The sequence below is a fragment of the Hyperoodon ampullatus genome, assembly GCF_949752795.1.
Source record: "Hyperoodon ampullatus genome assembly, chromosome: 9".
Lineage (NCBI taxonomy): Eukaryota > Metazoa > Chordata > Mammalia > Artiodactyla > Ziphiidae > Hyperoodon > Hyperoodon ampullatus.
The window spans coordinates 108763033-108779296 of record NC_136922.1 but is presented as its reverse complement, the minus strand read 5'-3'; the positions used below and the strand labels follow the sequence as shown (position 1 = coordinate 108779296).

General features: G+C 48.1%; 1 protein-coding gene across 2 annotated transcripts in view; it reads left to right on the top strand.

Annotated features, from left to right (window-relative positions):
• Positions 1 to 8324: 8324 nt before the first annotated feature.
• The window catches only part of VIPR2 (vasoactive intestinal peptide receptor 2), a gene marked incomplete at its 3' end in the record, with an annotated part of 66471 nt that continues 58531 nt past the window's right edge, over positions 8325 to 16264 (top strand). For both annotated transcript variants that reach the window (XM_079710855.1, XM_079710854.1), the window contains exons 1-2: positions 8325 to 8451; positions 10827 to 10926. In XM_079710855.1, the coding sequence (XP_079566981.1) occupies positions 8389 to 8451; positions 10827 to 10926 (163 nt within the window). In that variant the 5' untranslated portion in view covers positions 8325 to 8388. The remainder of the gene's footprint in view (positions 8452 to 10826; positions 10927 to 16264) is intronic.

Genomic DNA, 16264 nt, shown 5'->3' with positions numbered 1-16264 from the left:
AGATAGTTGGAAAACCACCAAATTTGGAGAGATTAAACAACATACTTCTAAATAACATGTAGATCTAACAGAAGTTTTGTGAGAAATTTAAAAATATTTTGACCTAAATGAACATAAAATACAACTAATGAAATTTTCAAGATACAGGGGAAACAGTGCTTAGAGGGAAATTTACAGCATTGAATGCATATTTTAGAAAAGAAGAAAGCTCTAAAACCGGTCATCTAAGCCTGCACTTTAGGAAACTGGAAAAAGAAGTGCAAATGAAACCCAAAATAAGCACAAGAAAATAAATATAAAATTTAGAGCAAAAATCAAAGAAATGGAATACAGAAAACTGATAGAAAAAAATCAATGAAACCCCAATGCTGTTTTTTTGCAAAGATCAATAAAATTGATAAACTTCTAGGCAAGTTAACTCTGTGAGTTAACTAAGGAGAGAAGACACAAATTACTAATATCAGAAATGAAAGAGGGGCTATCATTATTGATTCCATGGACATTAAAAGGATAACAAATATTATGAACAACTCTGTGCCCACAAGTTTGATAACTTAGATGAGATTAAGCAATTTCTTGAAAGACACAATCTATCAAAACTCACATAAAGAGAAATGGATAGGGCTTCCCTGGTGGCACAGCGGTTGAGAGTCCGCCTACCAATGCAGGGGACATGGGTGCGTGCCCAGGTCCGGGAAGATCCCACGTGCCGCGGAGCGGCTGGGCCCGTGAGCCATGGCCGCTGAGCCTGCGCATCCGGAGCCCGTGCTCTGCAACGGGAGAGGCCACAACAGTGAGAGGCCCGCGTACCGCAAAAAAAAAAAGAGAGAGAAATGTATAATCTGAATAGGTCTATAACTATTAAAGAAATTGAATCAATAATTAATACCCTTCCAATACAAAAGCACCAGGTCCAAATGGGTTGATTGGTAAATTCTACCTATCATTTAAGGAAGACAGTATACAAATATTCTACAATCTCTTCCAGGAAATAGAAGTAGAGGGAATATTGCTAACTCATTCTATGAGGCCATCATTACCCTAATGACAAAACTAGACAAAGACATTGCAAGTAAAGAGAATTACAGACTAATATCGCTCATGAACACAAATGCAAAAATATTCAACAAAATATTAGCAAATCAAATTCAACAATGTATAAAAAGAAACATGCACCACAAACAAATGAGGTTTATTCCAGGTATGCAAAGCTGGTTCAACATTTGAAAATCAATTAATATAACCTTTCACATCAACAGGCCAAAGTAGAAAAATTGTATTCTCACATAAAGTAGATGCCAAAAAAGCATTTAACAAACCCAACTCCCATTCATGATGAAAACTCTTAACAAAGTAGAAATTGAGGAGATCTTCCTCAATTTAATAAAGAATATCTAGGGAAAAAAATACCTACAGCTAATATTATACTTAATGATCAGAAACTAGATGCTTTCTTGCTAAGATCAGAAAAAAGGTAAGGATGTCCCCTCTCACCACTCTTATTTAACATCATATTGGAGGTCCTAGCTAATGCAACAAGACAAGAAAAGGTATACAGATTAGGAATGAGGAAATAAAACTGTATTTTTCACAAGTGACATCACTGTCTATGTAGAAAATTCCAAAGAATCAACAAGAAGAAAAGATCACTTGAAACTAATAAGTGATTACAGCAAAGTTACAGGAAAGGAGCTTAGTATATAAAAGTCAATTGCTTTCTTACATACCAGTAACAAACAACTGAGACTTGAAATTAAAAACACAAAATACTAGTAACATTAGCACAAAAAATCTTGAATTACTTAGATATAAATCTGTACATCAAACAAAATATGTACAAGATCTATATAAGGAAAACTACTGAATTCGGATGAATGAAACCAAAGGAGAACTAAATATCAACAAATGGAGTGATATCCTATGTCCATGGGTAGAAAGACTCGATATTGTCAAAATGTCAGTTCTTCCCCACTCGATCTATACATTCACTGCAATCCCAATTTAAATCCCAGCAAATTATTTTGTGGATATGGACAAACCGATTCTAACATGTATATGGAGAAGCAAAAGACCCAGAATAGCCAACACAATACTGAAAGAGAAGAACCAAATCAGAGGACTAACACCACCAGACTTCACAACTTACGATAAAGCTACAGTAATCAAGACCATATGATATTGACAAAGTAATTATCAAATAGGTCAGTGGAACAGAATAGAGAACCCAGAAATAGACCCTCACAAACACAGTCAACTGATCTTTGACAGAGGAGCAAAAGCAATTCATGTTAGTCTTTTCAGCAAATGTTGCTGGAACAACTGGACATCCACATGCAAAAAAGTGATTCTAGACACAAATCTTATACCTTTCACAAAAATTAACTCAAAATGGATCATAGACCTAAATGTAAAATGCAAAACTATAAACTCCTAGGAGAAAACCTAGGAGAAAATCTTGGTGACCATGGGTTTGGTGATGACTTTTTAGATGTAACACCAAAAGCACAATTCAGGAAAGAAAAAATTGGTAAGTGGAACTAACAATTTAATTTTAATAAAAAATTAAAAACTTCTGCTCTGAGAAAGACACTGTTAAGAAAATGAGAAGATAAGCCACAGACTAGGAGACAATATTTGCAAACCACTTATCTGATAAAAGACTAGAATCCAAAACGTACAAAAAATTCTTAAAACTCAGCAATAAGAAAACAAATGACACAATTTTTAAAAATCAATAAAAGATCTGAATAAACATTTCACCAAATTAGATAGTCAGATAGCAAATAAGCATATGAAAAAATGTTCCACCTCATATGTCATCAGGGAAATGCAAATTAAAAGAATGAGACACCACTATACAAACATTAGAATGTCCAAAATCCAGAGCACTGACAACACCAACTGCGGGTGAGGATATGGAGCAGCCGGAACTCTCATCCATTGCTGGTGGGAACTCAAAGTGGTGCAGCCACTTTTGAAGAGTTTGGCAGTTCCTTACAAAACTAAATGTACTCTTACCATAAGATCCAGCGGTTACACCACCTAGGTTTTACCCAAATGAATTGAAAACTTTTGCCCACGTAAAAACATGCTCACAAATGTTTTTAGCAGCTTTATTCTTTTTTTTTTTTTGCAGTATAGTTAATCTACAATGTTGTGTTTGTTTCTGGTGTACAGCACAGTGATTCAGTTATACATACATATATATATTCTTTTTCACATTCTTTTCCATATATATAGTTTATTACAAGATATTGACTATAGTTCCCTGTGCTATACTGTAGGACTTTGTTGTTTATCTTAGCAGCTTTATTCACAATTGGAAGAAACCCAGACGTCCTTCAGTAGGGGAGTGGATAAATAGACTGGTCCATCCAGATACTAGAATATTATTCAGTGCTAAAAATAAATGAGCTGTGAAGCCTCCAAAAGACATGGAGAAAACTTAAATGTATTTTATTAAGTGTAAGTAGCCAATGTGAAAAGGCGACACACTGAGTCCAGCTTCAGGCCATCGTGGAAAAGGCAAACCTACGGCGACGGTAACCACAGATTTTAGTTAATAATAACATTGGCTCATCAGGCTTAGCAACGTGCCGTGGTAGAGGAAGGTGTTGATAAAGGGAGAATGTGTGTGGAAGGGGGAGGGATATGGGAACTCGGTACTTTCCAGTTTTACTGTGAACATGTAATGCTCTGAAAAATGAAGTCTATTTACAAAACCACAACTTGCCAGATGCGTCTCATACACAACCACCTTGCTTCCTTTCCTCTTGGGAACCCCTGAGGACAGGTCTCTCTCCAGATGTTTCTGAAGGCCTCCGGGCCGCGGGCCTGAGAGTTAATGTAACAGACATCGGGACAGCTCAGCCAGTTATGTCAGTGTTTAAGCCCAAAGGCCAACACAGTTATGGTCAAGTCCCCCACATCCAAGTTGAGGGGCTAGACCATCAACAGGGTATTGCCAGGGGCGTGAACCCGAGGGTCTGTGAGCTCCAGTTCGGGACCTACCTCCAGGCTGGTTAGAGAAGGCTCTGGCAGGGGGAGATTCTCGGCAGCAAGTGTCCACTGGGCTCAGTATCTCCCTTCTCCATAAAGGTGCTGGGGGTACTTTCCCGCCCTCAAACCAAGTACAGGGGCCTCAAGATCCATTTGGGGAGCTCGGCCTGAGTCCTCTGCGGGCGGAAGGGATGGCTCTGACTCTGGCCTGGGAGTCTGAAGGAGAGGCCACAGCTGGCGGGCTGCCCAGCTGCCGCAGCCCGCTTCCCGTTTGGCAAAGCAAAGGATGCGCTTTTCTTCTCATTAGCCAGATGCCAGCACCGGGGACCATCTGAAAGTCTTCTCCTGAGAGGACCGTCTGGGGAGGGGGGCTGATCCCGACAGAAGGGAAACCTCTGGGGGCAGCAGGCATCCTAAGAGGCATCCTCCCTCTGCATTGAGGGGCTGCAGGATGCTGGGTCAGGAGAGGCCTGAGGAAGTCACAAAAGCAACCCCAGCTGTACCAGTAAGTAGGGCTTTCTGATGCCTCCCACCCTCCCTCTGACCCTGGAGGACGCCCAGCCTGTGGCAGTGAAGGGGGCAGAGGAGAGAGGCCCCACGTCATGCTCACACCGCTGTCCACAGCTCCTAACCACAGTTTCAGGGCCTGATGCAGGACTGGGTTGGGGGGAGAGAGCTTTTACCTTTAAGGCAGTCAAGAGCTTTGCCATCCCGAGTACTGGGCTTTTTCATGTCTGGAAGAAAGACTATCACTAGAAAAGGGCCCAGGACCACCGAATCTGTCTCACTGGACAGGTCGGTTAGAGTTGAAAACAGAAGGGGCTGATGAGCCCCACACAGGGCAGATGAGCAGGTCAAGTGTGTCGTTGACCTGTCCTGAGACCAGAGCCCGGGCTCGGCCTGCAAGTGCCAAGGCGGGCACAGAGCAGGCAGTGGGCCAAGAGGGGCCCATCCCCAAGGCAGCACTTCACATCTGTATACTTTAAAAAATGTTTGTGAAGGCTTTCCATGGCTGGTATTTGATTTTATCTTCATAATCATCTTGAGAAGTAGGCCAAGCACATATTAGGAATTCTGCTCCATGGCCTGGGGATCTAATTCAGTCTTATGTGACAAGCACGCATGGGACACCAGCTCTGTGCCACAGAGTAGCACGAGTGCTGGGGCCACTGAGGGGCCAGGATGCCCTGTGCCTATAGGAGCCAGGACACGGCCAGAGAAGGCATGCTCTAAGTTCTCTTCCAGGAACCCACGAGGCACAAGGCCAGAGTCCAAGCTCAGAAGAGTTCTCCCCTGACCGCCTGTGGATCCCCCCAATCACAGCTGTGAGTGGGCAAAGGACTTAAAGCTCCAACTCCTCTGGCTTTTTTAGGGGGAGGAAGAAGTAAAGTTTTCATTGAAGTCTGGTCTCCCAGCTTTCAAAAGACACGAAAAGAGGGACACAGGCAAATGCTGCGTTTCTTCATAGGTAAAAGTTAAAAATGTACCTGGGGGTTGTGGGCATGTCCCCTCCCTCCAAGCAGATGTGGTCCCAGAATTACTCATCCAGACAGAGCAGAGGGACCAGGCGAACCTCAGAGAGTCATGTGAGGCTTCCGTCCTCTTTTGGACAAAGTATAAAGTACCAGCATGGCATTTATTTCTGAAGCGATTTCACTCTCTCCTGATCACGAAGGCCCAAGGCTTCTCTCACTGAATCCATAGGTTTCCAGGCTTCTGACGTGTGGGGTCAGCTTCCACCATCAGAGATTTGGCTCTCTCCCCTCAAAGCTCAGCCTGGAAATCCGGGGAAGCCGCAGGTGTGGGAGCAGAGAGGGGCGAGGGTGTCCAGGCAGGAGGGTGAGGAGGGCAACTGACAAGTGCCTCACAGGGTCCGCCCCACCTGGGGCCTCAGAACACAGGCAGGCAGGGGCTGGTGTCCAGGGCCGCGTGGTCCGGGTCAGAAGAGGCAGCAGGAGCAGGAGACAGAAGTGGGGTCCTTGTGACCAAAGCGGGGGCAGGGGCCCACGCTTCCACAGGCATCAGCACAGCACAGCACAGCCAGGGGGCTGCCACACCTTAGGGGGCCAGTGACAGAGGTCCAGAGACAAGACCCCCAGTCCCACCACATCAGGCACCCACAGAGGATCCTTTCTCCCAGAAGCCCTGAGGACACACAGACCACACTCCCTGCAAGGGGAAGTGGAAAAAATCCTGGAAGAATGGCCATTTACCCAAAAGAAACAGAGTAACCTTTAATTGACAAATATAAGTACCATCCATCCTAACATCCATTACGAACAAGGAAAGAACATTCAGACTATAAAGAACCCTGTGCTGCGCATTCACAGTGTGTTAGAATTCCTACTCTCGTATAATTCAGATTTTGCTCTCCACTGAGTGAAGATTGTCTTTCAGGGCCCCAGGCCTCCGGAGTTGGCCATCTTTCTTACTCTGATGCTCCCAGCACAATCCTTGTCCCTTGGGCTTCTGTCCAGGTGCTCCATCTGATTGAGATGCCTTCTCCCTCCATTCTGATCTCTCACTCTTAACCATTTTTCAGTCCCATTTAGACATTCACTCCTCCAAGCTCCTCCCAGGAAAAATGGACTTCTCCTCCTCCTCCTCCTCCTCCCTCCCCTCCTCCCCTCCCCCTCCTCCCCCTCCCCCTCTGCCGCCCCTCCTCTCCCTCCCCCTCCTCTCCCTCCCCCTTCTCTCCCTCCTCCTCCTCCCCTTCCCCCTCCTCCTCCCCTTCCCCCTTCCCCCTTCCCCCTCCCCTTCCCCCCTCCTCCTCCCTTTCCCCCCTCCCCCCTCCCCTCCTCCCCACCCATTTGCCTGTATCTTGCTCTTACCACACTTTTTCTCCGCATCACACACCCCCCTCTGCTGGACTAGAGCACAGTATTTACACACACATAAAGAATCTAGATTCTCACTGCGACCCGACCCTCAGGTGAGGAGCAGGTATCACCACTCTCGTTTACACAGGCACTTGGCTCAAAGTTCATTGCTTGTCCGGCTTCAAATAGTGAGTAAAAGAAATATTTGTGGGCTTCCCTGGTGGCGCAGTGGTTGAGAGTCCGCCTGCCGATGCAGGGGACATGGGTTCGTGCCCCGGTCTGGGAGGATCCCACATGCCGCGGAGCGGCTGGGCCCCTGAGCCATGGCCGCTGAGTGGGCACGTCCGGAGCCTGTGCTCCGCAGCGGGAGAGGCCACAGCGGTGAGAGGCCCGCATACCACAAAAAAAAAAAAAAAAAAAAAAAAAGAAATATTTGTCACATTGGATCCAGAGTCAATAAGCTTCCAGATCCCAAGCTGCATACCCAGAGTCCAGATCTCACCCCGAGTCCAAATCCTGTCTCTACTACTGTTCCCCACCAGACAGAAAGACAGATGATAGGTGATAGATAGATGATTAATAGCTGATAGAGAGAGAGATGACAGACAGATAACAAAGTTATTGATGGATCTATTGGGGGATGAGTGTGGTCAGAGAGAATACAAGTGACAAAGCCAGTGAGGCAAAACCTTAATAGCTGAATCTAAATAAAGGGTGAAAAGATGTCCTTTGTCCTAGTCTCACTTTTCTGTTAGTTTGAAATTATTTTCAAATAAAAAGTTAAAACCACAACAAAATTTCCTGTTTTCTTTTTCATTTCCAGCGCTTCTCCTTGTGCTGGAAAACAACTGGCTTTTACGCCACACTATCCTTCCGGAGGTTCCGAGGCAGGTGTGGGATGAGGCCGGGTCCAAGGCCCCTGCAGCCCGCACCACCCATGGCCCACCTCTGCAGCAGGGGGAGACACGGACAGGACTGAAGACCAGCCACCGCGCCAAGTCAGCCCCCACCAAGATGCACTCCACGCGTCTTAGAAGTTTTCGGTTGCCCCAACCAACTCCAGTGGCTTCCAAGGCAGCCCACATGCTCTTCCTGCCACCTTCTTGGGGGTCTTTAGGTTGTTTAACAAGGACACAAGTAAGGGCCGGTCTCTGACCCTAAAGTGGGTCCCTCCCGAGTCGCTCTCCCGTCCACCTCTACCTCCGAGTTGTGCGGGCCCAGCACGCCCACCTGTGCGCAACCCTCACCCGCTGCTGAACTGTCTGGGGGAGCGAGCCCAGCACGGGGGTTACGAGGGAGGGGCCAGGGGCGCGGGGAGGGGATACCGACGGGGAGCGGGGCGGGACGTGGGGCGGATACCCGGCGCCGGGACGGAAGGGAGCTCGGGGGCGGGGGCGCGGGGAGCGCGGGGCGGGGACGGGGTACCGCGGGGGCGGAGCGGCCGCCTCGGGGCACAACCCGGGCAGGGGACTTAACGGCAGCCGCCAGGCGCCGCGCAAGGACCTCGGGAGGCGGGAGACGCGTCGCTGCGCACGGGCTGCCCGGCCCATGTCCGTGCCGCGGAGCCGGGATGAGGGCGCCCGCGCTGCTGCCGCCCGCGCTGCTGACCTGCTGCGGCTGGCTGCTCGCCCCAGTGAGTGCGACCCCAGCCCCGCCTGCCCTGCCCTGCGCGCCGCCCCTCCCCGGAGGGAGCGCCCCCGCGCCCGGCTGCGCTGCGCTCCCGAGTCCGGCCGCGGGGCTGGGCCGGGGGCGCGGGGAGCGGGGCTGGTCTCGGGGTCCCCACCCGCCCGCCGGGCTCGCGGGAAGGAGCAGGGCCGCCGGGGACGCTCTGGACCCTCCCCGCCGAGCGAAGAACCGATCTCCCCGCCCGGCCGGGTTGGAGACGGGCTGGGAGGATGCGTTTGCTCTGTCCCCTCCGCCGTCCCGGGTTCGCTGGGAATAAGATCCAGTTTCTTGCTCGACGCCCTTCCCAGCGGAGCGGGTCCGGCCGCGTCCTCCCGCAGGCTGTGGCCGGCGAGGACGGTTCGCGGGTCCAGGGACGCCCGAGTCGGGTGGTGGGTAGGGCTTGGTCACCTCCGCAGGCCTCACGTTTCCGAGAGAAATTGGAGTTCGCTTTGTCTTTAACTACTTCCCCTTCCATCTCCTAGTACTGTTGCTGCTTTTTGTCTTGCTTTAAGTGTGTGTCAGGGAGACGCGATGTAGCTACAGAAAGTTGATTTTTTTTATCATTATTTAAGAGCACCGGAAGAAACGAGATGCTGAATAGAAATTTGTTAAATGAGTGCATTTGTAGATTATTTAATTCTCAGGAATTCTTCCTTTTATTTGAAGACCCTTGAAAAAAACACCCACAAAAACTGTGAACCCTATTTCTTGCTTCCCTCCCTGACAGACTGGAGTCAGTGTTGGCGTGTGTACACATTCGCACTTTATAACGCAGCCAGATCACTGTCTGTATTGACTCATATCCCCTCTTAAGGTTGTGAAGCCAAGGATGGAGCTATTTAGGGAAAGTTGTCATTGCTGAGGGTATTTCGGGTTCCAGGAGGGCATGAACCTAGCCCACCCCGCAGGGTTGCCAAACTCCCTTGTCTAGTGTGAAGGCAAACCAAGTCTTTCCTCCCTCAGAGGGATGCTGTGAGGATAAGAACCTCCCTACTAATTTTAGTGCTTTGAAAGAGCTAGTTAAAAGTACCAGGAGTTATTACGGTTAATGCTGCTTTAACTTCTAGGATGTCCCCAAATAAGTCATTGCTGTGCATATTCCAAGAATGTCAGATATCATGGTGTCTTTTAATACCTTAACAGAAATTCATTTTTCTTTTTAAGGCAAAATAATTTCCCTAATTCTGAAATTTAAGCTATTGACTTGTTCAGGTGTGAAAAATACGGCCTGAAACCAGGAGTTTGTACAGTGGTGGCTGCCCAGTGATGAGCCGGGGTGGGGGTGGGGGGGACCCGAGCTTCAGATCTTTTTAAAAATGAGGGTAAATGTGGCAAAAGTATTCAGCATTAAGTTTCTTCTCTTAATTTTGTTAGGAAGTGTTCTTCCTGGTTAGAATTCTGTTGACTTATTTCAATAGTAGGATAATTAAACATAGATGGCCATAATATACGCAAGAGTATGGTTTTCTTTAATAAAAAGTTTATTCTTACATGAGAGCGGGGGGCACAGCTCCAGCCTACAGCGTATTTGTGGGCGGTGGGAGGTGGCAAAACAAAAGAGAAAGTTGGACCTTGGTGAAAATAGAGACCAGAGAATATTATCTTCCAAGACCAAAACAGTATGTGGCTTTGTCTTTTGCGCACGTTGATGGACAATGTTCTTCACCATTTGTGTCGCATCTTTAGTTCCGGGATAGAGCCTGACGTGAAGTCCCCCACCTCTTGCTCAGTGGAAACCTCAGTGCTGTGACTCTCGCCCAGGCCTCTCCCTACTCACCCCTCATCTTTCTGAAAAGCTCCTTCACACCAAATTCTAAAGTTCAGTTTTGAATGTGACCTGCAGCCTCTAAAACTAAAGTTATCCTATTAGGGCTTTCCAGTGAACGCAGAGCCTGGCCTTAGATGAAGCACGCTGGCGTCTGGGGTTGTGTGCAGTCATTAAGAATGGGCTTAGGAGTAAACATGTATTTACTTTGATTAAATCAAGGGCTATGAAATGGAGAACTCGAATATTGAAAGATTATTGGGTTAAAGAGCTCTATTGCCACCAAATTAGTACTAACGACATAAAATGGATTACGTTAGTGAGTTTGTTTTCCTGCCCAGAAAAAAAAATTCTATCAGGTTTTATATTTGTTTACTAATTCCTTTACAAAGTAAATAGTGAAGCTTTTTTTTCCAAATAACCATGCCAAAATATGAACGTGATTGCTTTTAAATGAGTGTTAGTTTGGAAGCAGTTTAGAACTGTGAGATTTTGAGGGCTTTTATGTAGAAATTTTGCTTGACTTCCCCATTATAGTAGAATTTTCAGTTATTTCTATTTCTTTTAACCTTGAGCAGGTGAACAGCATTCACCCGGAATGCCGATTTCATCTGGAAATACAGGAGGAAGAAACAAGATGTGCAGAGATTCTAAGGGCTCAAACAGAAAAATTCAAAGGTAAGGCAGATGCCTGGCGAGTAAGACTGTGCCCCGGATGGTGTGCATGAGCTGACATGCAAGTAGTTTGCACCTCACTCGGAAAACTGGTGTTTAAGGTCACCTGTGTGGTTTAAAAAAAGTCTGCTTCCACTGTTTTTTAATGAACTGCTGGCAAAACTCATAGCATTGTGAGTAATGGGCAGCGGGGTGTGTTTGGGGCGGGGGGGGGGGTGGATCATTCACGCAAACCTTTCAAAAGAAAGCCTCACCCTTAACAGTAATAGTTCCCATGGTCTGAGATAATAGCAGCAGTTACTAAAGTAATTTAATGGGCGTTGTTACACTTTGCAAAAGCAACTCCATTTTCCATGGAATGAGTATTTATGCGATTTCTTGCATTTAAAATTCTTAGTTACATCACAGATGATTTTGATCCAGTTAAGAATGGTGGGAATTTATCAGAAATCAAACAGGAAAATGAGACTTTTGCTTTCCTGAAGAACAGACCGGTTATGAGTACAGTGAGCTTGCTGACTTTATTTCGCTACGTCCCAGAAGCAATACCAGGACAACGTGCACTCACCCTGGGCACCATCTCGTGTCTGTAAACTTTGAAGGTTCTGGGATAACATCCAGATCATAAACAACAGCAAAAACCTCTTGTCCTTCAGTTTTCTTTTTCTCTGTTCTGTGTCATTATTTTGTTCTCCTCAAGAAAAAAAATTAAAATCAAGGTACAGCCATGTGTTAAAAGTCTGGTGTCCTGCAGAGGACCTCAGATGGGAAGTCACAGACGTGGGCGTTGTTCTAGACCAGTGCTGCCCAGTAGAAGCAAGATGCAAGCCTCATGGGTGATCTTGAACTTTCTAGTAGCCACGTTAAAATAAGTGAAAAGAAACGTGTGATTTTAATTTTTAAAATATATTTTATTTATCCAAATATATATCTGAATCATGATCATTTTAACTTGTAATCAATATAAAACATTGATGAGAAATTTTACTTTTTTTTTTTTTTTTTTTTGCGGTACGCGGGCCTCTCACTGTTGTGGCCTCTCCCTTTGCGGAGCACAGGCTCCGGACGCGCAGGCTCGGCGGCCATGGCTCACGCGCCCAGCCCCTCCGTGGCATGTGGGATCTTCCCGGACTGGGGCACGAACCCGCGTCCCCTGCATCGGCAGGCGGACTCTCAACCACTGCGCCACCAGGGAAGCCCAAATTTTACTTTTTTGTACGTTAAGTCTTGGAAACTCAGTGTGCATTTTGCACTTACGGTGCATCACAATTCGGACCACACATTTCAGGTATTCATAGGTGGCCAGCAGCTCTGGTGTGCCCCTTCCTGTGCCCCTGGAGCCTCCACTCCCTCGGCTGAGAAATGAAGACTCTGGCCCTAGGGTTCCTTCCAGCCTTCAAGATCTGTGATTCTGCAATGCACACAAGATCCCGAGAGCCATGTGTTCCGAAAGGTCTGCTCGAACTCTGTCCAGAGGAAGGCACGCAAGGTGGCTCAAACATGGCCTGAGGATCTACCCTGTACAAAGCCACGTGTGACCACTAGCCAGCTACTAGGATCCACGAGGCCGGGTCTTGCCAACCAGGGTCTCAGGACAAGACAGTTGTCATGGCCACTGAGGTCTGTTCCCTTCAGAGAAAATTAAGAGACTTAGGGGAACTAAATGCCGAGAGGAGACAGGCTGAAACCCTTGGGAGCACCTAGTCGGTGGCAGGGACCAGGTGCAGTCAGCACAGCACACCGTCCACGAGGCCTCCTGAATGGGGGGGGGCACTGTCCGCTACATCCGCAGTGGGTGACCCTTGGCCTCTGCTGGGAGACTCCCGAGGCGGGGGCCTCTGCCCCGTCACGCCATTATTGGGCTCTGAGGCTGCCCATAAGCGGCATCCACTCACTGGCATGAATTGGGGGCAGCCGTGAACAGAGCCCCTTCTTCACGTGGGGCATCTGCGGGCACTGAGCGGGCTCACAGCTCTGTTTCCTCTTCCCGGGGCTGAGTACCTCCGGCTCCTACAGCCGTCACCGGACACGCTGCCGGGCCCTCAGCCACAGGCTCCGGACACACGCAGACACTCCCGAAGCAGGAAGGGAGGAGAACTTTCCCACTGACGTAATGGAAGGCAGACTGAATTGTAGTCAGTTGATGGCTGTTGATAACTCCTCTGCCCACAGCCCACCTGGCCCTCACGTTCACCGGGGAACTGCCCCCCTCCGCTCGCCCCTCTCATAGCTGCTGTTTTGGGGGAAATCTCCCGAGATACCATCTTAGCGTTTCTTTCTTGTCACTCTTCACTTCCTGTACTCACCAAGAACATTTTGTTAACAAGACAAAACTGGCACAGCAGGCGGCAGGAAACACTTAACTTTTAAGGAATGGAGTTTGGCCGTGACTTTCCCTTGGAGGAGACCCCCTCACAGTGGGTCAGGGTTGACCAGGCATCGGGTGGAGCACCTGCACATTTGTGTCCACAACTCACCTTGACAGACGTGGCACCTGGAGGAACAGGGCGAGTCCAAGGAGGCTAGTTCTGTCCATTGTGAAGTAGGATGTGTGGTCCTTGATCAGGTTTCTTTAATAAAAAGACTCTTCATCTCTGGTTGGCTCAGGTAGATGGAGGGTGGCCTTAATTAGCTCAAAACAGTGTCCTTTTAGTTCTGCTCGTTCCAAGGGCTCGGGTCCGTCCCTGTTCCCTGGCCAGCGGTGCCCGAGTGTGAGCTGTGGTGTGTGGCCGGGCAGGGTGACGTTTGGCCGCAGGGATGTGGAGAATGTCCCTCACCACCTACTTCTTGCTGTGGAGAAATGCAAGCGCCGAATTGCCCAGCTTCCTATTTTCACAGGACGTCAGAAATGCAAACTTTAGGTAAAATGTTCCAGTTCTTAAAGTTTGCAACTAGTACCTTTTAAAAAGTTCTTCAGGAGCAGGCAGACCTCCTGTGTGGTCGCTGCCTGAGCCGCCAGGTTGCTCTCTGCATGGCAGCTGGGCCAGGTGGGCCCCAGTTGGGGAGCCCCTCGTGGTGCAAAGATGGGCCGGGGCGTTTAAAACACTCAGTAGGGCTCCCTCGCAGGCTCTGCTGCCTGGTTCAGCGTTCCTCAGGGTGACCTGTGTGTGACCCACACAGACGTGCTGGACAGTGTGGACGGCAGAGCCTGTGAAGATCTGGGCATCAGCTTGAGCAGAAAGAACGTCTTAGGTAAAGGCCATAAAACATCTCCCCTGTTTGGAGCCGTGGGGAAAGGTGTCATTCAGTCTTTGCAATGACAAGTATCAGTCCTTGGACATTTTCTTATATTGAAGGCTCTTATTTTAATATTAGCTCGACAGCAAAAATACCCGCCCCTGAGCCCTTTCACCTTTGACCCGTGGCAAGAGCTCGTGGGTGGCAGCCGCCCTCGGGAAGGAGGTGGCACCACGGTAGCCGGCCTTGCGCCCTCGGCTTTCTGTAGAAAGGCAGCTCATGCTCTAAATTCCCGTGTTTCTTTCTGCTCTTTGAAATCTGCATGGCTCGAATACCAAGGATATAAATAGTGATGAGTTACCAGAATGAAGATACTATAGGTGAAGTAAACTGGGGGCTGAGTGAAGGCCTTCCAGCTGGATGGGATGCGGGCAATTCCAGGGGCAACAGTGTGCACCCGCTTCACGACATTGAAAGTGAGATGAGATATTGAGGGTCTGTAGGAGCTACAAGAAATGGGTGTGAAAGAGCACCAAAGACGCAAGAAAACGAGTTTTCAGTTCTACTGAGACAATTTGTATAAGTCTAACAAGGAATTCTTTTTATTACATGTTGAATCCAAAAGAAATTCAAACAAACCAACACATAAATCTAGACAAAACCAATTTTAATTCTAAACCCCTTGAAGGGATTCACTTTGTAGAAAGGAAAAGCTTAGGAGGTATTTAGAGCTTTGTGAGTTAATACTGATTCATTGCTAAGACTAACTTAATCCTGCCAATGAGGCAGTCAGGCCACGGATGCTCCTGCCTGTGCGTGGGTCACATGGGAACTTTCCTGTGACTTCACATCATTTTTGCCCAGATCGGGGTGGGGAGCAGGGGCGGTGGTGGTGGTGCTGGAATGTGGCCTATATTTCGGAAGGACAAGGAGGTACCCATGTTTCTTGACAGCTCCACAGTCTGGGCTGGGTCCTGAAGGACCCACGGTCCTGGGTCGTGGCTGAGGTGGGTATGACAGTGAACATCAGCTCAAGACCGGGGCCCTGGGAGGTGCTAGACTAAAGAACTTACTTTTCTCTGACGTTTCTCAAACAAAGAATACTGGACTAACTTTGATCCACTTGTCAAGGAGCTGTGGCGGGTTTGGAATTTGCCCCCTTCGAGCTAACAAGTTACCCTGCCACAGTTTCCTGGATGCCTGCAGAAGGCACAGGCCCTGTCAGAGAGCATCATCAGAGGTAACCTGCTCCCGGCAGAGCGGGTAGTGTGGATGTCATGTTCCCACTCCTGTGGGTTCCCTTTTCCCCAAGTCCCTCAGGACCTTTGTGGAGAGGCCCACGGTGCGTTTTTGTCCTGGCTGAGGAGCCTGAACGTGGGATACCCCAGTGTCACAAGGAGGCTGCTGGTGTCCTGCCCAAACTTCGCTCCAGCGAAAGATGCATTCTTGGTTATTGAGATCAGCCTGAGGGCCGCACTCTCTGTCTGCCAAGGCTGTTGCTCTACAGATGTCCTCAAAAAGAGTCCGGAGCAAAGCTGCCAGTGCCTTTTCCCAAGACACGCCCATGCAGTGTCCCCAGCTCCAGGAGGGCGACTCTCAGGAGGCGTGGACGTCCTGCTTCTCTTCTCCAGGGCGTGCTGTGGCCTTTGGGCCATAACTCCCCACTCTGTGCTGTTGGTCCCTCTACCACGTTGTCCACTGTCCTTGCAGCCACAAGATCCTGCACAGCACTTGGCATTTAAAAAGGTGTCAAATAAGCTTTTGCTGAGCAAATTAATGACAAACTTCCTATTAAAAATTGTGATATATGCACATAGAAAAAATGCCATACATACACAGCATGTGTGCCCATCCCTCTTAGAATTCACGTGCACACAGTGTGTATGTGCCTCCCTCCCCATTTCACTGTGCAGATGGAAGCCAGCTCTGGTCTGTACTTTGTTTTTCTTTTTTTTTTTTTTTTAACTTTAGCAATGTATTTGGCAACCGTTCTGAATTGGTTTATACTTTCCTTTTAAGAGCTACGTAGTGTTCTAACAGATTTCCTTAGTCTGTGCCAGGCTCCTGGACTTTTAGGTAGCTTACAAGCAATACTCTAGTGACTGCATTTCTTCATGACAATAAAATATTTCACCAGCAATTGAGGGTTGACTTCAAGCCACTA